Source organism: Bos taurus, chromosome 11, assembly GCF_002263795.3.
Source record: "Bos taurus isolate L1 Dominette 01449 registration number 42190680 breed Hereford chromosome 11, ARS-UCD2.0, whole genome shotgun sequence".
NCBI lineage: Eukaryota > Metazoa > Chordata > Mammalia > Artiodactyla > Bovidae > Bos > Bos taurus.
This window is the reverse complement of record NC_037338.1, coordinates 12,920,503-12,945,819: the sequence shown is the minus strand read 5'-3', so window position 1 is coordinate 12,945,819 and position 25,317 is coordinate 12,920,503. Positions and strand designations below refer to the sequence as shown.

Sequence of the window (25,317 nt, the reverse complement as noted above, 5' to 3'; positions counted from 1 at the left end):
GCCTTCCTCAGTGATCAGTGCAAAGAAACAGAGGAAAAGAATAGGCTGGGAAAGACTAGAGATCTCTTCAAGAAAATTAGCGATACCAAGGGAACTTTTCATATAAATATGGGCTCGATAAAGGACAGAAATGGCATGGACCTAACAGAAGCAGAAGATATTAAGAAGAGGTGGCAGGAATATACAGAAGAACTGTACAAAAAAGATCTTCACAACCCAGATAATCATGATGGTGTGATCACTCACCTAGAGCCAGACATCCTGGAATGAAAAGTCAAGTGGGCCTTAGGAAGCATCACTAGGAACAAAGCTAGTGGAGGTGATGGAATTCCAGTTGAGCTATTTCAAATCCTGAAAGATGATGCTGTGAAAGTGCTGCACTCAATACACCAGCAAATTTGGACAACTCAGCAGTGGCCACAGGACTGGAAAAGGTCAGTTTTCATTCCATCCCAAAGAAAGGCAATGCCAAAGAATGCTCAAACTACCGCACAATTGCACTCATCTCATATGCTGGCAAAGTAATGCTCAAAATTCTCCAAGCCAGGCTTCAACAATACGTGAACCATGAATTTGCAGATGTTCAAGCAGGTTTTAGAAAAGGCAGAGGAATCAGAGATCAAATTGCCAACATCCACTGGATCATCAAAAAAGCAAGAGAATTCCAGAAAAACATCTATTTCTGCTTTATTGACTATGCCAAAGCTTTGACTGTGTGGATCACAATAAACTATATAAAATTCTGAAAGAGATGGGAATATCAGACCATCTGACCTGCCTCTTGAGAAATCTGTATGCAGGTCAAAAGCAACAGTTAGAACTGGATATGGAACAACAGACTGGATCCAAATCGGGAAAGGAGTATGTCAAGGCTGTATATTGTCACCTTGCTTATTTAACTTATATGCAGAGTACATCATGAGAAACACTGGGCTAGATGAAGCACATGGGAAGGCAATGGCACCCCACTCTAGTACTCTTGCCTCGAAAATCCCATGGATGGAGGAGCCTGGAAGCTGCAGTCCATGGGGTTGCTGAGGGTCGGACACGACTGAGTGACTTCACTTTCACTTTTCACTTTCATTCATTGGAGAAGGAAATGGCAACCCACTCCAGTGTTCTTGCCTGGAGAATCCCGGGAACGGTGGAGCCTGGTGGGCTGCCATCTATGGGGTCGCACAGAGTCAGACACGACTGAAGTGACTTAGCAGCAGCAGCAGCAGATGAAGCACAAGCTGGAATCAAGATTGCCGGGAGAAATATCAATAACTTCAGATATGCAGATGACACCACCCTTATGGCAGAAAGTGAAGAAGAACTAAAGAGCTTCTTGATGAAAGTGAAAGAGGAGAGTGAAAAAGTTGGCTTAAAGCTCAACATTCATAAAACTAAGATCGTGTTATCTGGTCCCATTACTTCAATGCAAATAGATGGGGAAACAGTGTCAGACTTTATTTTTTGGGGCTTCAAAATCACTGCATATGGTTACTGCAGCCATGAAATTAAAAGATGCTTACTCCTTGGAAGGAAAGTTATGACCAACCTAGACAGCACATTAAAAAGCAGAGACATTACTTTGCCAACAAAGGTCTGTCTAGTCAAGGCTATGGTTTTTCCAGTAATCATGTATGGATGTGAAAGTTGGACTATAAAGAAATGTGAGTGCCGAAAAATTTATGCTTTTGAACTGTGGTGCTGGAGAAGACTCTTGAGAGTCCCTTGGCCTGCAAGGAGATCCAACCCATGAATCCTAAAGGAAATCAGTCCTGAATATTCATTGGAAGGACTAATGTTGAACCTGAAACTCCAATACTTTGGCCACCTGATGTGAAGAGCTGACTCATGTGAAAAAACTCTGATGCTGGGAGGGATTGGGGGCAGGAGGAGAAGGGGACGACAGAGGATGAGATGGTTGGATGGCATCCTGAGGACATGAGTTTGAGTAAACTCTGGGAGTTGGTAATGGATAGGGAGGCCTGGTGTGCTGCAGTCCATGGGGTTGCAAAGAGTCAGACACAACTGAGCCACTGAACTGAAAAAAAAGATACAAATGAACTTACAGAGACTCAACAGAGACTCACAGACTTAGTAAAGGAACCTATGGTTCCTGGGGGAAAGTGATAGTTAGGGAGTTTGGGATAGTCATGTACTTACTGCTATATTTCAAATAGATAACCAACAAGGACTTATTTATAGCACATGGAACTCTGTTCAATGTCATGTGGCAGCCTGGATGGGAGGGAAGTTTGGGGGAGAACGGATGCATGTATATGGCTGAGTCCCTTCACTATTCACCAGAAAACTATCACATCGTTGTTAATTGGCTATACCCTTATGGCAGAAAGTGAAGAGGAACTAAAAAGCCTCTTGATGAAAGTGAAAGAGGAGAGTGAAAAAGTTGGCTTAAAGCTCAACAGTCAGAAAACTAAGATCATGGCATCTGGTCTTATCACTTCATGGCAAATATATGGGGAAACAAGTGGAAACAGTGTCAGACTTTATTTTTTGGGGGCTCCAAAATCACTGCAGATGGTGACTGCAGCCATGAAATTAAAAGACGCTTACTCCTTGGAAGGAAACTTATGACCAACCTAGATAGCATATTGAAAAGCAGAGACATTACTTTGCCAACAAAGGTCCATCTAGTCAAGGCTATGGTTTTTCCAGTGGTCATGTATGGATGTGAGAGTTGGACTGTGAAGAAGGCTGAGTGCCAAAGAATTGATGCTTTGAACTGTGGTGTTGGAGAAGACTCTTGAGAGTCCCTTGGACTGCAAGGAGTTCCAACCAGTCCATTCTGAAAGAGATCAGCCCTGGGATTTCTTTGGAAGGAATGATGCTAAAGCTGAAACTCCAGTACTTTGGCCACCTCATGCGAAGAGTTGACTCATTGGAAAAGACTCTGATGCTGGGAGGGATTGGGGGCAGGAGGAGAAGGGGATGACAGAGGATGAGATGGCTGGATGGCGTCTCTGACTTGGTGGACGTGAGTCTGAGTGAACTCCGGGAGATGGTGATGGACAGGGAGGCCTGGAGTGCTGTGATTCATGGGGTCGCAAAGAGTCGGACACAACTGAGCCACTGAACTGAACTGAATACAAAATAAAAAATTAAAAAAACAAAAACAAAACTGTGAACTCTAGATATTTAAGAGATTTAATCTTAATTTTGAGCAGCTCATTCATTTAAAAAGAGGAAAGATTGAAATATACATTAATAACAAAGCAAAAATATGAAAAAAGTCCTCACAAATCTCTGGTTCTTGCTTCCTCTCCCTCTCTATACTGTCATCTCTTCTGTGTATAGTGTGAGAAGGGCTGAAAAGAACATCCTTTTAAACCTATTTTTTTTAATGGCACATTATCTGCTTTAGGAAATTTAAAAGCCAAGGGTCCAGCCTTCCCACCCCTGGCTGTTTAGGCATTCATATATCCATCAAATATTTACTGGCCTCTAGATACATGCCAGGTAATGTTCTAAGGATTGAGGACATAGTGTTAAAAAAGATAGAGATCTCTGCCATTATGGGACATAATAAACAAGAACCTAAAAAAAATATATGGAGTGAGTGCCTGATGATGATAATTACTAGGGAGAAAAAGTTAGGAAGGGAGAATGAGAATTGCTGGGAGATGGATCATGATTTAAAATAAGGTGAGTAAGGAGGGTAAAACAGATCATATTTAGTCAAGACTTGAAGGACGTGATGAAGTGACCCATGGCTCCATCTGTGGGAGGAATCGAGTTCCTCATGGGAGGAGCCTGAGAGTGCTGGCAAGGTTCATGGACTGGGTGGGCCATTGGGGTGGGAACAGCATGAGTGAGGAAGAAATGGGAGGACATGAGATGCGGGAGGTGTGAGGGGCTGGTATAGCTTGCTGTTGTAAGGCCTTTGGCCTTATTCTGGGTGAGTTGGCAAATCATTGGAGGGATTTGCTCAGAGAGGCGACGTGTTCCGATGTGTGTGGCTATTGTGTTGAGAATAGATTTTGGGGCAAGAGAGAAAGCAGAGAGGCCAGTTAGGAGACTGTTGCGATAGGTCCCGGTGATGGGGACTGGGGCCATAGTGATCAGGGAGAAGCGGTCTGGTTCCAAATGTGTACTGAAGGGGGTGCCAATAGGATTCGATGATGGATGGAATGTGGGGCATGAGGAAGAGGCCAAAGTGACTGTTGGGGTTTTGGTTCAAGCATCTGGAAAGAAGGAGTTGTACTTGCTTCTATGAGGAAGACTGTAGAAGGAGCAGGTGGCTGGGGGTGATTAGGAACTGGATTCTGGAGATGGTACGTTCAAGAAGCTTATTAGATGTCCAGTTGGAGATGTTAAATAGGCTGCTGGAGTTCAGAGGAGTCATGCAGGTTGGAGAGAGTCATGTTGGGTTCCTCAGTGTATATGTTATTAAAGACACCAGACTCCAGGAGAGTCCCGGGGGTTGAGAGTGGGTGGGGAAGAAAAGAGGTCTGAGCATGGAGCTCTGGGCCACTCAAGTGATCAGAGCTCAGGTGACAAGGAGGAATCAGCAGAAATTGAGATGGTATGGCCAGTAGGGTGGGAGGACCACGGCTATAATGCTCTGTAAGGCAAAGGGAGCCTCCCAGCCAGACATCATTTTAAGCCAGAAGACAGAGGAGTGACTGCCTACATCAGATACTACTGCTGGTTGACTAATGAGGCCTGAGTCCTCGGTGACCTTGACAGTCATGTTTTGGTGGCGCAGAGAATGGAAAAACAAGAATTAGAGACATGTGTAGACAACTGTAGATGTTTTTCTGTAAAAGGGGAAAGAAGATGAGAACCAAAATTGGGATTGGAGAGTTTTCTTTTTAAATAATGGAAACTAGTGTTACATATAACACCAGTGGGAACGATCCAGGAGAAAAGGAAGTGTGATGACAAGGAGAGGGTGAAGAAGATCACGTCCTTGAGGGGATCAGAAGGCATGAGTGCAGGGGTAGCCTTGGGTCAGGGTGCAAGCGGAGTCACTTCATAAGCAGGAGGGAAGACAGGTGCGATGCCAGTATTGGTGCGCTTGTGGAGCGGTGGGGTGGTCTCTTCTGATGCTTCTGTTTTAAAAGAAAGAGGAAGCAGGGTCACTGCCACAGAGTGATGACAAGGAGGAGGTGTGAGAGGGCTGGGCAGAAAGGAGAAGATATGGAGAGCTGGTGTGTTCCGAGGAAGGAGAGCAAAGACCCAGGGAGCTGAGATGGAGTGGATGGCAACACTGGGCCCCTTTGAGGCTGTTACACGAGCTTGGAGTGAGACCAGCCTCTGGTTTGCTCTTTTTCAGCTGCATTGGATGTGATGGGAAAGAGCTGGGTTTAAACCTAGGTTGGGTTGGCCAGAAATACAGTGGAACAAGAGAGGGCCCAGGGAACTTACAAGTCGGGGAGGGCAAAGGGGCGAAATATAAACCAGCTAGGATGTAAATTATGATTCTGCAACACGTATGATTTCTGTCAAGAATGAGGGCAAGTGGAAGAGGATTTCCCTGTGGGATGCAGGATAAAAAGGGGACGAAAGCCACTGAGCAGCCAGTCAGCTGGGTTCACCAGGGGTTAGGAAGGTCACTGGCTCTGCTTCTCACCAGTGTGCTTAAGGAGAACCAGCCATAGAAATCACCTGGAACTTGGAGGGAGGAAGAAATTACAGCTGAGAGTTCTTGGGGAAAGTTGAGTGTGGTAAGACTTAGGTCCTGTTTGGTGGTCAATTGCTAGTTCTTCAAAATTTTTTTAAACTCTGATTTCTGCTTTTGTTCTTCTTTTAGAGGTTATCTGCTTGTGTTTTATCATCTGTTCTTTTTTATTTTAACAGCTTTTTTTGAGATAATCCACATATACACAAACCCCTATTTAAGTGTGCAATTTAGTGGTTTTTAGTTTATTAACAGAGTGGGGCACCCATCATCAATTTCAGAATGTTTTCAGTTATTCCAAAAAGAAATAATGCACCCCAAGAGCAATTGTCTCCCGTTTTCTCCCAACCATTAATCTACTTTTTGTCTCTATGGGTTTGCTTATTCTGGACATTTCATGTAAATGAAATTATGAAATATGTGGTCTTCTGTGATTAACTTCTTTTATTTAGCATAACATTTTCAAGGTTTATCCATGTTGTTGCATCTATCAGTTCTTCATTGCTTTTTATTATCAAATAATGTGCCATTGTTTGGGTGCATCACATTTTCTTTTCATTGATAGACATTTGGATTGTTTCTACTTTGGGACTTTTATGAATAATGCTGCTATGAACATTCATGTATGAGTTTTTGTGTGGACATAAGTTTTCATTTTTCTTGGAGGAGAATTCCTGGGTCATATGGTAGCTCTCCGTTTAATCTTTTGAGGAGCTGCCACCCTGGTTTTTAAAGTGACTGCAATACTTTAAATTTCTACCAGAAGTAAACAAGGTTCTGGTTTCTCCACATCTTCATGAACACTTTTTATTATCTGACTTTTTGGTTATAGGCGTCCTAGTGGTGTGAAATGTTCTTTCATTGTGGTTTCTATTTGCATTTCCTTGATGGCTAACGATGTTGAGCATCTCTTTGTGTGCTTATTAGCCATTTGTATAACTTCTCTTGAGGAATGTCTATTTTAATCCATGGCTCATTTTTATTGAGGTGTTTGTCTTTTGATTTTTGGACTGTATGAGTTTTCTATATATTCTGTTTATAAATCCTTTATCAGATACACACAGGCATATATTTTCTCCTGTGAATTATCTTTTCATTTTCTTGGTGGTATGTTTTGAAGTATCCTGTTGTTCTTTATTTTCAAAAGGTTTCAGTTTTTAAATTATGTAAGGAATACATGTACACAATCAAAAATTATAAAACTTTAAGTGATACACAAAATAAAAGAAATAAATAAAACATTTGTAATTTTATCATTCACAGATAATTGCTGTGAACATTTGGGGTTAGATCTTTTAACTAAAAAGAATTCTCATTATTCAGTTTTTAACCTTTTGCAAATCTCATCAGCTGTGAATAACTTTTCATGTCAGTAAACATGTTTACAACATCATTTTTTGTTGTTGTACAAGTTTTAATCACATGGATGTACAATTTACCCCAATAAGTTCCTTATTGTCAGATGCTTAAATTGCTTTTCCCTGTTAAAAGTGTAGTAAGTCTTTATACATATCTCCCTTCTTTGAATAGACTTCTAGAATTGGAGTGAGGGATCACAGTGTAGGCACATTTTTAGGGCTATAGGAGCATGCAGCTAGATTGCCTTCTGGAGAGATTGTGGCCAGCTATGCTCCTGCAGTCAGGGAGAGAGCCAGTCCTTGGCCAGAAGCTAACCTGCTCCACATAAAACAGACAGTACTGTTGTTGGTAACACTAAGTGCTAGGCACTGTCTAAGCACTTTATACATATGACTCATTATTCCTCACAATAACTCTATCAAATTGGTACTAGTGTTTTTCCATTTTACAGATGAGACACTCGAGGCACCGAGAAGTTTTGTCCAAGCTCACACAATTAGGAGTGACAGGATTTGAACACTGTGAGATCCAGACTCCTTTCTAGAAGAAAGCCTGGTACTGTTAAGTACAATGCTGGCTGTTGCTTGAAGATAGTCTTTGTAATGCAAAGAAAGTTCCCTTTTATTCTTAATTCATGAGAGTTTCATTTAGAAATAACTGAAGAATTTAACAACGTCTCACATCCCCTTCATTTTTGCCTATTATAGATCACAGATTGGCAAACTTTGTCTTAAATGGCCAGATAGTAAATATTTTAGGTTTGGGGTCATAGGGTCTCCATCACAGCTACTCAGCTCTGCTGTTATAGTTCAGAGGCAGCTACAGGCAATATGTAAATGACAAAGCCAAGTGGCTGGCTGCTGGGCCATAGTTTGCAAATTTCTGTTATAGACGATCATTTGGGTTTTCTGTCTTTGCTTATTCATACTGAGTCACTCCTGCCTTCTGGAATAATCCAACCTGACCATGCCAGATATACCGCTGCAATCTATTCATTAGTATTTTTATCTAGGATCTTTACCTCGTGATTCAGGAATGGGACTGATTTGTGTGTGTGTGTGTGTGTGTGTCCTGGTCAGCCTTCACAAAATGAATAGAGGAAACTCATCTTTTTTCTGTGCTGTGCAGTGATCATTTTTTTCTTTGAAAGACTGATAGAAACTGCCTCCAAAGAAACCACCTTGGTCTGAAGTCTTGGAGGTAGTTCTCTGAGATCTCTTCTGCTTTCAGAAAGTTATCTCTTCATATTTCCTATTACATTTGAATCAATTTTGGCAGTTTGTATATTTTTTAGAAAGTTACCTACTTCATCTAGATTTTCCAAGGTTTTTCCACTGATTTGGGTGTAGCAAATCTCTTAATATTTTTATTCTCTCCATAATATCTTTTTATTTGATCTTATTCCTAATGGTGTACCTACTTTTTAATATTAGATTTGATAAATAATCTAATGTTTGTTTTATTGGCCTTTTTGAAAGTTTGCTCTGGGATTTGATTATCAGTTACAATATCCTCCATAATTCTACTCATCATTTTCAAATTTTGATCTTCCTATTTCCCTTTTTCTAACTTTTAAAATTATCAGATTATTTATTTTCATTCTTTTTGTATAAGAGCAAGAATATTTAAGACTGAATTTTCCTTTGAGTACAGACTTAGCTACTAAATTTTAAGGCATAGCCCTCTTACTGTTGGTATTTTCTAAGGACCTGTGATTTTAGTTTTGTTTTTTTGTTTGACTCAGAAAAGTTTTAAGAATACATCTTTAAATTTCTGAAAGGTTGGGATTTTTGAGTTTCTCATTCGTTTCTAGTTTTATTATTACATTGAGATCAGAGAGTGTGACTGATAATGGATTTATTCCTTGGACTTTATTGACATTTGCTTTGTGGCTTTTAATGTTTTTGAAGTGCTCCAATGGTACTGGACAAGAAGGTATAAGTTCCGTTTTTGGAATACATGGTGTTTGTCTGTTTAAATGACACTGTTAATCATATTACTCAGATTCTCTGTTTCCATATTCTTCTTTTTAAAAATTTACTTGGTTTTTCAAGACTGAGGGAAATGTAATAACTTTCCCACAACTATTGTGTTGCTGTCATTTCTTTGTACAAAACACACTGGTTGTTGTCTGTTTATGCCTGACTCTGAGCCTGAGTCATAAAGGCAAATCTTGAAGTATCTGATCTTGGGAAGAAAAGATAGACTTAGGAGGAAGCAAACAGCTAACGTGAATTCCATTGTGACCACTCCTACCTCTGTGTACATATTTGCCTGTGTGTTAGCGTGTGTACTTTGTGGTGTGGGGGGTATATGTGCATTTCAGCATATATGTGTCTCTTGGGCATGAGTGTGTAAATATGTTCTTTCATGTGTCAGTGATTGTATGAGTTTGATATGTGTGTGTGTTTATGTTTATTCATCCATCATCTCTTTTATTCAAATTGGACTTAAAACATCAGGACTGGTGTCTGCCTTGCTGGCTTTTTTGAGAGTGGTTACAACTCTGAAAGCTCTGCTACTCTGTATCTTAACCCCTCTGAACCTCTTTTCCCCTCTCTGGCTGCAGAAGATCCTTCTGGTAAGTTGGTCAGACAGAGACTCTCTGTAGACTCAGTGTGGCTCTGGCGTCCACTAGTGTTGTGTGTCTGGGTACCACGTTCTGGCCACACAGGCGATGCTAGGGCCATACTTCCAGAATGGGTCGAGACTCTGAGAACCTCACTTCACCCTCTCCCCACTCTACCTGTTCACGTTCCATTGGCCTGCCTCCATCTTGGGTCACCCTTGAAAACCTAGAGCTGGATGGGCTAGGCATTGGTTTAAAGGGAGCACCAGCATTCCCGGAAACTCATGATGGAATTCGGTTCATTTTATAGAATCAGAGCAGGCTCCTGGGAGATCCCTTAGTTGACCGCCTCATACAGAGGAGGAAAGCAGGCCCCAGAATGGGCTTCCTGACGCCTTGTCCAGTGCCCTTCCCATGGAACTGGGTGAGCTTTACTGGAACCAACAGCACAGACCCAGGGCCTGGGCCTGTGTGGGATTTTGGTGGAGGTCCAGGGAGAGTGACAATCCCACCTTCAGGGAACTTGCTGACTCCCTGAGCAACGGGACACCTGGACAGGACACAGCCGAAGGAGCATTCTAGACACAAGACCCAAGAGGGCCTGCAGACACACCACGTGTAGGAGAAGTTAAAAATGGGGCGACACCAGTGTGGGCCCCAACAGGCCTGCCCACTTTTGCCCACAAATATGAGTATGTGAAGGGGCAGAGAATGTGTTATCCCAAACTTCCTTTCTGCTCACCTCATTTCTCCCATCTAGCACAGTATTTTTTTTAAAAATAATGAGCACTTAGCATTTGTTGAATTTCAGGGGCTCTGCCCTGATCTGACCTTGGGGGAGGCTAAGTTCTGATTTTGGAAGCTTTTATTTTTTGCTGGAGTCTGGAGGTTGGGGATCAGAATAGTTCTTTGGTGTCTTAAGTTTTCCTGGGTCTACTGTAATTTTTTAATAAATAATATTTTATTGACATTTCCTCCCAAGGAGTTATCCAACATATGGTCTGAGTTTAGCCTCAGTATACTCCTGGAATGCAGGGGGGACTGTGATGAAGAGCCCACTTCATAGAAGGGAAAAGGAAGGCCCCAGGAGCTTAACAGAAGCACATGGTGAAGGTGGGGCAGAGTCAGGGCGAGAGCCTCTGCTTCTCAACACCAAGCAGGTGTGAAGACCTTTTTCCTGACTGTGCAGTTGGCCCCTAAAGAGGCAGGGAATTCCAGTTCTTTGCTCTTTTGAACTCACCCAGCAGGAGAGAGCTGTGGTCCAGGCCAGCCCATCAGCCTTGCTTGGTGTTCATCCAGAAGAACCTTGCTTGGCAAGTTCTGTTTCTGAAACTGTTTCTCGTTTTCTACCCACTCAGGAGGAGGAGTTCATTGATTGGTGGAGCAAATTCTTTGCTCAATTGGGGAGAGCGAAAAGTGCGGGTCCTACCTAGAGAAGGACTTTGACACTCTAAAGGTAAGCCCTCTCCACAATGTCCTCTTCAGTCCAGTGGTCCCTGGGGACCAGGAGTTGCAACCAAAAGATAATATGCATCTATACATACATGTTTATTGGTGAAAAGCTACCTGGGATCTGCTTAACTTTCTTAAATGCTTAAGAAAAGTAAGGATGAGTTATTTAGATGATGTGGGTTGCCCTCTGATAGATTTTCAAAATATTAAAAATTGCAAAATATTGAATTATTAAAGCTTGAAGATGAGTACTCAGGGATTTGTTATACTATTCCGTCTCTTTTAAAGTTATTTGAACTTTTTTTATTATAAAATTTTTCCATGAAAATGAAAAGGAAAGTCAATGTGAGAATGTACCTCTGACTCCCCCACCTCTGCAATTAGGATAGAAATTACCCAGCACATATAAAAATATGGTAAACTCTGTTTCTGTGGAAAAAAAAACCCCAGAGCCTCAAGAACAACACAAAACCAGGAGTGAGTCAGCCAAATTCTGGTATTTTGAGGAAATTCCACAAATATGGTTGTACTTTTTAAAAGCAGACTCCTTTAAAAAAGATAACCAGAGGTGACTCAAAACTGCTCCTTGAAGAAAGTTATACAGTGTCCTGGAAGAGGTTTCCAGGTAAAATTCAGGATGCTCAGTTACACTGAATTTCAGGTAGATAATGAATAATATTTTATTCGAATCTGAAAAAAAATATGGAATTCAAAATTCAAATTTAACTGGGTGTCCTGTATTTTCACTTACTAAACCTGGCAGCCCTTCCTAGAGAACAAGAGGGGCAAAGGTTGTCAGACGCATGAGAAGACCCCAAGGAGCTCCCTAAAGGGGACTGGATGAAGGGAGCTTGAGGGTCGTTGAAGTGGTGGGTGGTCACTCCGGAAGGCCATCTCACAGGGTGGCAAGGGCTGCCTCTGGCACGCTGGAGGCCCCTGTGTGATTGTATCTGGAGACCTGGAGGGCAGAGATGAGCCTCAGGGCACCAGCGGTCAGAAGGCTCAGGCCTTCCCAGGCAGCAAGTTCTTTGTTGACTTGGTAGGTGGGTGTATGAGGCTGGGCAAAGAGACAGAACTATTTGTGTACCAGGAAGAAGGTCCGACACATTAAGTCTGGCATGTGGTCCTGTGGCCTTGCCAAAAGAATGAGAAAAGCCATGTAAGAATGAGGACTCCTGCCAGGGTGGCCCATGGCCCAGGCACCCTCGCTGGTTCCTCAGATGCCAGATGCTGAACTGGCACCCAGCCCACCTGCTTGACCTCTCTGAGGAGCTCTCTGGCAGTTTCCAAGTGAAAGTGGGTTATTTAAAAACAAAATGCATTCAACCTGTTTCTGGGGGGGAAGCAGACCTGGAAGAAACACTGATCCTTTAGGGACTGTTAACCACCACCAGTAGTATGGGTCTTTGAAAAATAGCGTTGTAGCATTATGGAGAGAATGGAGTACACAGTGGGTGGGGAAACAAATCATCGTTTGGAAATCACTTATCATAGAGGGGAAAAGACAACTCATGGTCTCAATAGGGAAAGATAGAAAACAGAAGATACAGCAAGAAAGCATAGAAGAAACGAAATCATATAAAAACAACAGAAAAAGAATAAATGTTAGTTTTCCTATAAATAAAAATGGGCTACACTCTTTTACTAAGTGATAAGGACTCTTAGACTACAGCAAAAGTAAAATTTCATTATACTACCTTTAAAAGACACTTCTAAGGCAATACAATTTAGAATGGCTAAAAAAGCAAATATTTTGGCAAACAAAATAAGTGCAAAGAAAGGGGAAACAAATTGAAACTAAAGTCAAAAGCAAAGGAAGCAAAATGGAGTGTTTTGTATAAATGAAAGATGTACATCTCAGTGCAAAAATTCCAAACGTTAATGTATGGAACAGTAAAGCTTAGAAATCCTTAAAGCAAAAGTGGATAGGAATATATAAAGTAATAAATGTGAAAGTATGAAACTGCAGAAATTAAAGTTGCAGTGGGATTTTAATGTACCTTTTTTTTAGACAGATGAAACAGGCAATCAATAAATAAGGAAATTAAAGATATGAATAACAAGGCAAACACTTTCTAAGCTACATCAAGTAGCTTTAAAATAGAGAACAAAAATAATTAAAAATTAGAAAATACATTTTTCCTAATGCTCAGAGAACACTTAGAAAACTTGATCACATATTAGTTTAGTAATAAGTTACCCAAAACAGAAATCATACAAGGCAGATTTAAATGCAATAAAATGAGAAATTAATAACAAAAGTTTAAACAAAAAGACCAACCACTTGGAAATTTAAAAAATATTTTATTGGGACTTCCAGTATGAACATGGCTGCATAAGTCAGCGTTTTTCCCTTTTTCTCTTGGAAATCATTCAAACCCACAAACTTCATTTTCAGTAAAAGTTGGAAACAAATAAAACCCGCAGACTCCAAAATACATGTAAGGGCTGTCCAAAGGCAACTGAGATTGGGTAGAAGCCACTCGGCCATAAATGAAGAGAAGATGCACGAAAATGATGAAAGGTCATGGTGGTAGCAGACATCAGAAAACCTCATACTTCCTAATGAAAGAATGCTGATAATTATTTAAGACAGACTTTATGGATTCATGGGGACTTATTATCTATTCTCTTTACTTTTGTGTGTGCTTGAAGCTTTTCATAACAGTTAAAAATATAATTCCTGAAATTGAAGTTTTACTGTAAAATATAAAACTTATATTCTTTGTTCACAACAATGGACATGGGAAATTTGGAGACAGGTTCAGGCTGGTGGCAAAAGCCTCTTAGATCTGGTTTGGATCAGAGAAATAAAGAAGGTGGAGTTACACAAGAATCACGTGGACGAGCCACATTTATAGGGAACAGCCTGCCTTTGCTGTGGGAACTAAGGAAATAACTGGTCTAGGAAAATTCAACACATTTAGTGACAAGTAATAAGAAAAGAAATAGTACAGAATTATTTTAAAAATCTAAGGAAAAAAGAAAAGAAAATGTAAAACAAAAGTTAAGCAGAAGAAGAGGATAGATACCCACCAGAAAAGTGTCTCCAAGGGGCAGAGGGGATGAAAGACTTTGCTGTGAACTTTTTAGAAATAGGGCAGTATGAATGCAAACAGAAATGAAAGCACTCAAGGGAGGATGAGAGGAGAAGGGGTGAAGTGTGAGCAAGCGGGACTCAGGAGAGAAGAAGAAAACCTGGCATTGGAAGGAGCAAGGGGCAGAACGGCCACGCTGGAAAACACAGGAAGGGGCGCAGGGGACAGAATGAAACGGAAGTAAGTAATTATAAAAGGATGACGAGAAAGTGACAGATATTAGTAGTCAGGGAAAGGCTATCCAACATTTGCATAACTGGAGTCTCTGAGGAGGACAACCAAAACAATGAAATTAAGCAAACAGTTAATAGTTTAATAAAACTTCACCAGAACTGAAAGGATACTTGAATATGCACATTAGAAGTTCTGCTGTGTCAGAACGTCAGAAAAGATTGACCCAGATCGGTCAACTCGGGGACCTATTCCCAGTGTAGTTACTGAACTTTAGAGATAAAGAAAAACATCCTTTGGATAGTCATATCTTCTCTCTCCACAAAAATTTAAATAATTAAAAAAAGGAAATAAATCAAAGTGGCTTCACTTTCTCTATGACATTTAATACTCAAAGATGACAAAGCACCATGTGTAGGATCGTCAGGCAGAGAAAAGTTGACCCAGACACTTGACATTCAGCCAAGCCGCCCTTCATGCATAGCTGCGGCAGACACACAGGTAAGCACACTGAGGAGCTGGGTAGTATGGCTCCCAGGAGCCTGTTTGGAGGGACTCCTAGGGGATGAATGGAGTAAAGGATGAAAGAGGATGGGATAGAGAGGAAGGACACTGATAGTCGTGTTATAGACATAAGGAGAATTGACAGATATTATTTAAAACTGCAAATCATGAAATGTGGAAATTACCTAAATGTCCATTGAGTGATGAATGGATAAACCAAATATGGTAAATACATACAATGGAATATTATTCAGCCTTAAAAAGGAAGGAAATTCTGATACATGCTACAACATGGGTGAATCTCTAAGACATTGTGTTAAGTGAAATAAGCTAGTTGCAAAAAGACAAGCATTGTATAATTCCACTCTAGAATACCAGAGTAATTATTATTAAGAGTATTATTAGCCTTATTGAACCTGGTGGCTTGAAAATAGAGACACCCCTATGGCACATTTACAAAATTGACATATATACACTACCATGTGTAAAATAGATAACTAATGAGAACCTACTGTCTAGCATAGGGAACTCTACTATTTTATTCTGTGGTGACCTAAATGGGAGGGAAATCTCAAAAAGAGGGGATATATGTATAACTGATTCACTTTGCTGCACAGCAGAAACTAATGCAGTATTGTAAAGCAATTATACTCCAATAAAAATGAATAAAAGCAATAAAAATTGACCACGTAATAAGCCATAAGGAAAATCTTAACAAAGTTAAAAAATGGAAGTACTACTGACAATGTTTTCTGCTTATAAGGCCCTAAAATTAGAAATTAATAACAAGCTCAAAAGTAAAAAAAAATTCTATCTGAAAAATTAAAAAGAAAGCAACTCTGTTCTAACAATTCTTGGTGAAAGAGAATATATAAAAAAAAATTGTGGAATATTTGGGAAGCAATGATAAAACACTATATGTTAGACCTTAGTGCTTACAGTTAAAGCTGTATTCAGAGGAAGCTTATAACCTTGAACACGTATGTTAATTAAAACAAAAGGATGAAAACTAACTATACATCTAACTCTTAGATCAAAAAAGTAAAAATGAGACTATTATTATGGAATGCCAAGAAAAGGAAAATGAAAACATTATATATCAAAATAAACGGGGTCATGCTAAGGCAGTAGCAATTTTAAGTGTTTTCCTTATCAGAAAAGAGGGAGCAAAGTAATTAAAATTTCAACTGAAGAAATTAGAAAGAAAGAAAATGCTTAAAATAGTATGAAGAAGAAAATAATAAAACTAGAAGCAGAAATAAGAAACTGGGTGTGGAATCTGCAGATGTGGAGGGCCGACTATCCTGCTGGTCAGTTTCAGATATACCAATTAAGCATGCATATTGAGTGGGTTAATATCACTATTAATTAGGTACATTTTATCATCTATATTAGAAAACCACCGCTTCATTTAAATCTAAGCACTACTCTAACAAGTAAAAATCATTGGCTGTTGAGAGGAGAGAAATTTGATTCACTGCCATTTGGACATCCTGGGCACTCAGCATTTTGCTGACTTGTGAATTTTCTAGAGTTCTGTCTTTGATGTTCAAATAAAAAGTCAGTTAACTTTTCATTTATGTGTTTGACTGTGATCTTATTCTCAAGAAATGCACCACTCATGTACATGATGACTCTTGGGTGTTTAGAATATTGGATTAATCAGAAAACCCTGTTTTTCAATGGTGCTGAACAAATGTCTTCCCCTTTTATTTCCTTCTCCTGTTTTTTTCCCCCCTTTCTCTTGCTCATCTCATCTCCATGACTTGCATCCTTTTCCTCTCCTTCTCTGCCTCTCTTGCTGGTCCCCTCTCTTCCCTCCACCCACCCCACCAACCTGCCCTCCTCTTGGCTTTTTTTCTCTAAACTGCTTCTGGTCCCCCCCGCCATTTTTCTTTCTATCCCTTCTGTTACTCAAACTCTGTCATGCTTCCTTTTTCCCTGCTGTCCCTCTACTTCTCTCTTTCCCTTGTCCCCCTCTCTCGTCCCCACATGTGGCAGGTCTATGACACATCCCTGGAGAATGTGAAGGCCTTTGAGGGCCTGTCTGACTTTTGTAATACATTCAAGCTCTACCGGGGCAAGACACAGGAGGAGACTGAAGACCCATCAGTCATTGGGGAGTTTAAGGTAAGTCCTTGAGGACATGTCTCTAGCCCAGGGGTCCCAACTGTGGAGTAGCAGCAATGAGTGAAGGAGGGGCAGAAGTACTGTAGTAACATCAGCAGTGACCCCAGTGCTGAGATTGGTGGCTATGCGGGTGATGGAGGTGGTGGTGGTGACGTTGAAGCTGCTGATGCAGAATCTGATGGGGGTAATGGGATTGCATTGGGCTTCATAATCACAGTGGTGATGACTCTGACAGATTTGAGAGTAATGGATGTAGTGGTGAGTGTCTTGGTGACAATGATGATGAAAGTGAAAGCTGACCCCTCCTTCTTTTCAGGGACTCTTCAAAATTTATCCTCTCCCAGAAGACCCAGCCATCCCCTTGCCCCCGAGGCAGTTCCACCAGCTGGCTTCCCAGGGGCCCCAGGAATGCCTGGTCCGCGTCTACATTATCCGGGCGTTTGGCCTGCAGCCCAAGGATCCCAATGGGAAGGTAACATCCCTGAGCTCTCACCTCCCCTAGAATAAATAGCAGGCTGGGGTATCAAGAGGCTGCAGAATCTGGATATAATCTTTGCCCCAGGGAGTTCACAGTAAGTGGGAAACCAGACAAACATGGACAAAATTGAGATGTTATGGTGTTGGAGTTCTATCAAGGCCAAGTGCTCCAGGAGGTCAGAAAAGCCCAAAGGCAGTACACAACTTCGGGACAATAAGGAAGACTTTCTGGAAGGAATAGAATTCTTAAGGATTGAGAATTAAGTTTTAATAGGTGGGGAGGGAGAAGAAAACCATATTTTAGGAATTAAAAACATTGGGAAAAGTTTGGGAGCAAACTGCTTAGCATAGGTTTAGCACAAGGATAAGGCATAAGGACAAGGGACATTAATGGTGTTGGTGGGACTTTCAAGGGTGGGATGGGAAGGCAAGAAGGAGGGACGGAACACGATGGGCAGCTATGCCAGCCTGGCCATGGTGGAGCCTGGGGTAGAAGGAAAAACAAATAATCTTGGTCCTGTCTTTATACAAAATTTTGATGTTTTATTCATCATGGACTGTTGGTATTGATTTTAATTTTTAAAATATCACATTAAAATGTTTATCTTGATTACTAAAGGTTTTTGTCCTTCCCTTAAATTTTATGCCTGAGTCGAGCACCGCTCTGACTTCCTCTAATCCTGACTGTTGAGTGAAGGAATGGAACTGAGGGAGAGCCTGAGTCTGGAGCTGTGGGGAAACAGGGGCAGGGGCAGAGTGTGGCTGTGAAGAGAGAGAAAGAGGAAGAGCTGGGGCAGAGTGAGGGGCCGTGGGGTTCAGACATGCGAGCTAGGGTCTTCTCTTGTCCCCTTAGACAGGTGCAGGCCTAGCCTGTGTCCTAGGTTGTGGGAGGGCCCTCGTGTCCCATCCCTGCAACCCTGCTCTTCAAGGCGAGAAAAGCTCCGTTGCCCTGCTGGGAGATCACAGGGCGGGATGGAGCGGTCCCAACCCAGGCACCATCCACGGCCTCCAAGATGTGGTTGTGGTCAAGTTCCTACACCTCAGCCCTTCCTGGTGCCGAGATTGACCCAAGCACTCTGGCCCTGGCTGCTTCTGAGGCTAGTTGAGGGAATGCTGCTGCTCGTAGGAGGCTAGGTTGGGCTGAAAACATCTGGCCATTTCTCTCCCTTTCTATTGGCTGAAGCAGAGGTCACAGACAGGACCCCAGCCTGGCCCCGTCACATATGTCACACAAACTGGTATGTTTCTGGGGGTATGAGCCTGGCCCCCACCCACCCTTTCCTAAGGGGGGCAGTGGACTGGGAATGTGGAGGACTTGGGTACCCCATTTCCACTGGTGGAGCAGAGGCTAGAAGCACATGTTGGGGCGGTGTGCATGATGGGGCTGCTGGCCTGGCAAGTGGCAGCTGCTTCTTGTTTTTTGCAGGTATATTATTTATATTTATATAAATATTATATATATATAATTATATAATATATATATTATATATTATATATATATTATATAAATATTATATATATATATATATTTATGTGATGTTAATGAACCTTTAGTCTATAGTAATAGAAATTAGTTATACACTGGAATCCAGATAGATGGGAGAAGCATTAACAACCTCAGATATGCAGATGACACCACTCTAATCACAGAAAACGAAGAGGAATTAAAGAACCTCTTGATGAGGGTGAAAGAGGAGAGTGAAAGAGCTGGCTTAAGACAATGTTAAAAAAACTAAGACCATGGCATCTGGCCCCAGTACTGCAGAAAAGGTGGAAGTAGTGACAGATTTCCTTTTACTGGGCTCCAAAATCACCACGGACACTGACTGCAGCCATGAAATCAGAAGGCAGTTGCTTCTTGGCAGGAAAGCAATGACAAACCCAGACAGTGTGTTGAAAAACAGACATTACTCTGCTGACAATGGTCTGTATAGTCAAGGCTATGGTTTTCTCAGTGGTCATGTATGGATGGTGAGAGCTGGACAGTAAAGAAGGCAGAATGCCAAAGAATTGATGCCTTTGAACTGTGTGGTGCTGGAGAAGACTCTTGAGAGTCCCTTGGACAGCAAGGAGGTCTAGCCAGTCAATCTTAAGGGAGATAAACCCTGAATATTCAATGGAAGGACTTATGCTGAAGCTTCAGCTTCAGTATTTTGGTCATCTGATGCAAACAGACGACTCATTGGAAAAGTCCCTGATACTGGGAAAGATTGAGGGCAGAAGCAGAAGAGGGCATCAGAGAATGAGATGGCTGGACGGCATCTCTGATGCAATGAACATGAACTCGGGCAAACTCTGGGAGACAGGGAGGGACAGGGAGGCCTGGCGTGCTGCAGTCTATGGGGTCACAGGAGTTGGAAACGACTGGGTGACTGAACAATAGCAACAACAATAGAAACTAGAATGGTGGTTGCTTATGGGGTAAAGAGTGATTGGGTGGAGGAATGAGGAAACTTTCTGGGGTGACTGAAATGTTCTGTATTTTGAATCATGTGTTGGTTTGTTGGTTACACAGATACATACATACACACACACACACACACACACATATATATATGCTCTAAATATACTATATATATATATCAAGTATGAAATATTATTTCAGTAATGCATATGTATATATGCTATGCATATACATGATATATATGTATATGTTACAATGTATATGTATATATATTATGTGTATATAATATGAATTTATATACTACATATGGGCTTCTCTGGTGGCTCAGATGGTAAAGAGTACTACATGTACATTAGTCAAAACTCATCTAACTATATGTTAAGATTGACACATATTATTGATATAACTTTTACTGTAATTTAAAAAACGAGGGGAAAATGCTTAGGCTAAGGGCATGGACTTTGTTTCACTTTCTGGGGCTGGGTGTGGTTGGCAGCTCACCGGTTGGGAGCATGGAGGCTGGGCAGAGAACGAAAAGGTAAATCAGAGCACAGCAGAGCTGGGAGTGAGGGAGGGATTTCATAGCTATCCCGAGTATGAAACTTGAGGGACAGGCAAAGCTGTCCAGGAAGGCTGTTTAGGGAATTCTCTCTGTTGAAAGTAGTGAGAAGACTCTGGTCATCCCCTTCAAGAAAAACTAAAGAGCTGTTATTCTTCTTGGCTTTCAGAGTAGAGTGGCATTCATTTGAAAGTTTGGCGTCAGAGGACTCAGATTCCTAAGGGTTTCAGGAGGCATGCCCAGAGGATTCCAACTCTCTTGTTTAACCCCCAGATGTGGTGGGCCCCTGACCCCTTTGAGAGCAGAGCAGTGAAGGAGCCTCAGAGACGTGTTGGGAAGGTGATTTCACTGAAGCGTTTCCTTCTCTTCCTGCAGTGTGATCCTTACATCAAGATCTCCATAGGGAAGAAATCGGTGAGTGACCAGGACAGCTACATCCCTTGTACTCTGGAGCCTGTATTTGGAAAGTAAGTTGGAGTGGCTTGGGGCTTGGGGTGGAGGTGCCAGTCTGGAATAACCCACAGCCCAGCAGGAGAGATGTGGCTGCTGCTGGGAAGTCCCTGTCTCCTGGAGCAAAGCTTTGTTCCCTAAATCTTGCATGTCTGTGGGGGTGTAACCTCAGCTAGCTCTTCCTTAAGTCCTTGCAGAAGCTCCTAGTTAAACAGTTACCTCAAAGATCAGAAATCTAAATGGAAAGCCAGAGCATGCATTTACTCCTTAGTCTCTTTTTTTTAGATCAACTTTTACTTTGGAATCATTTTAGATTTACAGGAAAATTGCAAAGATAGTACAGTTTTTGTATACCCATCACTCAATTTCCCTCACCATTAATATCTTACCTAACATGTATCAAAATTAAGAAATTGATATTACTGCATTACTATTAACTAAACTCTAGCCTTTATTAGGATTTTGCCAATTTCCCCATAAATGTCCAAACATCCTACTGTTTTAGGATCTAGATAAGGATTCCTATTGCATTTAGTAATTATTTTCTTTTATTGTTCCTGGTTCGTTTGTGGAAGATAGTAGAATGACGTGGACTTAAGGGAGTGAAATACTTCCTAAAGTCTAAGAATAAGGAAGGAAGAAGCAGTGCTCATTGCAGGGACTAGCTCCCAGGCGTTCTGACCTGCTTGCTGTTTGGATGTGAGCTTATTTAAGTCAATGGGCTTCCCTGGTGGGTTGGTAGTAAAGAACCCACCTGCCAATGCAGGAGATGGGTTTGATCCCTAGGTTGGGAAGATCCCCTGGAGAAGGAAATGGCAACCTACTCCAGTATTCTTGCCTAGGAAGTCCCATGTATAGAAAAGAGAATCTTGAGAGAGGTTGGCGGCTATTTCTCTAGCACCTGTTGGAGAAGGCATGTACTGATATTGTCAAGCAGCACACTGGATTCATGAACCAGTGTCATGCCTTTCTTGGAGGGGAACCAGCCCGGGCCAATGATGAGTCACCGCCTAGCTGGAACTGGAGGGCAGGGCTGTGGGGAGGATGGCAGGTGTGAGAGAGGAACCCTGTTTGGTGCGCGTGGCTGGCATGGGGCCCCAGGCTGAGGGGACCACACAGGGCCCAGGGCAAGGTGGGAGCATGAGTGTAGAACACGCCTCTTCCTCGCCGTTTGCCATCTGCCCCCAGATCACGATCACCTGCTCTGTCTGTGGTTCAAGCCTCCCCAAGTCCACAGCAGAAGCTCTTTGTTTCTATCACCCACGTGTTGACCAGCCCTAGGCATGGGACATAATCAAAGACAACTCTGATTTTGTCTACCAGTTTCCTGTGAACATCTGTTCTGTAGGGTGATCTTCCTCACTCCCTGAGTGGAAGCCGTGGCAGGCAGGCCACTTTCCCGGCTCGGGTTCAGACAGTCCACTTTGCTAGAAACCCGCTGTCTCAAGTTGGTAACCAGAATGCGCATTCATGTGTTGTCAGGAGCGTGTGAGACGGTGGAGGGTCCGCCTTGGGCACAGCATGTACATCTTGGGCAGGGGTGTGCAGAGGTGGGGAGGGGCTTTGCCCAGTTGCCTCCCCCTCTAGCTGCCCCCGCTGTTCTTGCAGGGAGCATGTGGGAGAGGAGGGGCCCATCTCAAGTGCAAACTTTGCTCATCTGACACCCTTTGGGTGGCAGACGTTTGCTTTCCTGTGGATGCTTTCCAGAGCCCTCCTCCCCCCACCAAGCCCTCTTAACATAGCTCCTGGGATGTGTCAGGTGCTGTGTCCCTTTAGCTGGCATCTCCCTCTCATCCACCCACCCATTCTCAGATGCTTCTCCCCACAGCCTCTCGCCGTCAGAGCCCCACATCCCATGGGGTGGGCTTCAGGCAGCCCCCTAGACTGCAGCTCTGTGCCCAGTCAGGACAGGCACACAGCTCCTCCCAAACACACGGCACCTCCTCTCTGCCACTAGCTGCTTGCACTTTGTCAAGCACAACTAGGGTGCCAGGCTGTGTCTCCCTCCTGAAGGGAACTCATTTCAGAGGAGAAGAGATAGCACTTCCACACTTGATCTCCGTGGGAGGTGGGGCTCTCAGAGCACAGCAGGGGCTCTCTCCAAAGAAATCTCTGCACAAGTCCTCTTTCCATCCCACTCCGGAAGCAGTGGAGAAGGCCCAACGGTCCCGAAAGTGGATTCTGGGCCACGCCCTTGGTAAATTCTAGAGCTCTGGCACCTCGCTCTGGAGTTTCACATCTTGTCTCTAGGTGTCCTGGTGGAAACTTCATTAAAATTTTATTTATTTATGTGGGTGCATCATCATCTTCCTTGCATTGTGCAGGATCTTTCTCTGAGGCATGCATACTCTCTAGTTATGGTGTGTGGGCTTTAGGAGTTGCAGCACACGGGCTTAGTTGCTCCACCACATGTGGGATCTTAGTTCCCTAACCAGGGATGGAAGTTGAGTCCTTTGCATTGCAAGGTGGATTCTTAACCACTGAACCACCAGGAAAGTCCCTGGAAACTTCATTTTTAACCTTGTGAATGAACCCAGTTCATTCGTCCATTCTGTGGTCCATCAGGCAGGCATCTACTGATTATTTGAGAAAACCACGTGCACACACACACACACACACACACACTGAGACAAGCCCCACGTCGGGAGTGCTGTGGGTGGTGTGCTGCAAGAGCGGTGGAAGGTCTCAGGAGGGTGGACTGCAGGCCAGTCCCGCAAGAGGAGGATGCCAGTCCTGCAAGAGGAGGACGCCTTTCCAGCCTGTGCGCCAGCCTGGCCACGCCCTCGAGGTCCTGCTGTGTCCAGTGACCTCTGGGAGCTGGTATTGTCAGGACAACCCCCTCCTTCCTCGCAGGATGTTCGAGCTGACCTGCACTCTGCCTCTGGAGAAGGACCTGAAGGTCACCCTCTATGACTATGACCTCCTCTCCAAGGATGAAAAGATTGGGGAGACGGTCATTGACCTGGAGAACAGGCTGCTGTCTAAGTTCGGGGCCCGCTGTGGACTCCCCCAGACCTACTGCGTGTAAGTGCACGGTGCTGGTTACTTCTCTGACTGTGGGCTGAGCACTGACTGTGTGCCGGCCTGATCCTAGCCCGGCACAGACGCTTTCTCAGTCAGTCAGCCCAGGTCTCATCCCCACTCCGTAGATATGGACACTGAGGCCCAGGTTTTTAAGTGGTGGGGTTAGGATTTGAAGCTGCTTATCTGACTCTAAGAACCCAACTCTTCATCATGTCGTTACAATTCTCCTGAAGGCACCATCGAGGTGCCTGGAGAGGGGACGGAGAAGGGAAGCAGACAGTGGGATGGGTCACAGAGTCTGGCTGGGCCCTACAGTCCCCACTCACTTCCTGCCAACTTGGGTCTTGTCTGGGTCTGATTCTCTAAATCTGAAAATTGGAAACCTTTCAGTTCCAATCCCATGCAAGTGTAAAGGAGTCTTTTTGTCCCTGGGCCTCAGTCTTTCTGTGTGTGAAATGGGCTCCCCAGTCATGATGAACAATCACATAGGGTGCCCATGGTCACAGAGAAGGGCGGCTGATGCCATGTTTGTGGGCACATAGGCCACTGCACGCCCCTCTGCCCCATCAGTGTCCTGGAGCGTCTCATGTCTGTGTTTTGCTTGGGCCTCAGCTCTGGACCCAACCAGTGGAGGGATCAGCTCCGCCCCTCCCAGCTCCTCCACCTGTTCTGCCAGCAGCACCGAGTCAAGGCCCCCGTGTACCGGACGGACCACGTGGTGTTTCAGGATAAAGAATACACCGTCGAAGAAATAGGTGGGCTCTCCCTCCAACGCCCTCTGTCTTATGGGTCCTCTCCTGTCGTAAAGGGGCTTGGACATACCCACTGGACAAGACTGCCCCGCCCCCCGCACAGTGTGGTCTGGGGTCTCTCCAGGGCAGCACAGACGGACTCAACTTGCCCTTGGTGTTCCTGGGACCAGTACTTACCCGGAACACCATTGTGAAGATTAGAGGTCAAAGTTGGGGCCAGGGTTGGGGGTGCATCAGAGTTCAGCCTACGGCCAGGTTGGGGCCTGTCTGAGGGGAAGATGAGCGGGGAGCCTGAAGCCAGGGTCAGGGTCATGGTTGGGATTGGGCTGCTTCTGGCTTTGGGTGGTCAGACTGGTCAGAGATTGGGTACGGCCCACCACTGAGAAGGTTTTCTGCTTGAATCACGCTAGCGTGCCACTTTGACCTTGGCAGTGCCTTCTGAGCCCCTAGCCACAGCTCCTGCACCTGGTGCATCCAGAGGGTGGCAGGAAGCCCTGTAGCCCTCGTCTTGCCTGACGCTTTGGGTCTGTCTAATGCTCATGCCTAGGGTGCCGCCGTGTGCTCCCTGCGTGTCTGAGATGCTCACAGGCCTGCACGGCCCACCCGGAGCAGCTCAGACTCCCCGGAGGTGTTTACAGGCCCAGCTGGCCCCTCGCCTCCTGCTGCTTTCAGCGATGTTTGATGTCAGAGCTGGTGGTGAGGTTGTAAAAGGGGAAGGAGGCTTTGGCTCCCCCAT

At 43.6% G+C, this 25,317-nt stretch overlaps 1 protein-coding gene across 3 annotated transcripts in view; it reads left to right on the top strand.

Annotated features, from left to right (window-relative positions):
• DYSF (dysferlin) overlaps window positions 1-25,317 on the top strand; it is a 224,302-nt gene that overhangs the window by 178,050 nt on the left and 20,935 nt on the right. For 2 of the 3 annotated variants that reach the window (NM_001434948.1, NM_001434947.1), the window contains 7 exon segments: window positions 10,919-10,954; window positions 10,957-11,016; window positions 16,787-16,915; window positions 17,232-17,387; window positions 20,731-20,822; window positions 23,659-23,829; window positions 24,442-24,584. In NM_001434948.1, the coding sequence (NP_001421877.1) occupies window positions 10,919-10,954; window positions 10,957-11,016; window positions 16,787-16,915; window positions 17,232-17,387; window positions 20,731-20,822; window positions 23,659-23,829; window positions 24,442-24,584 (787 nt within the window). 3 annotated transcript variants of the gene reach the window in all.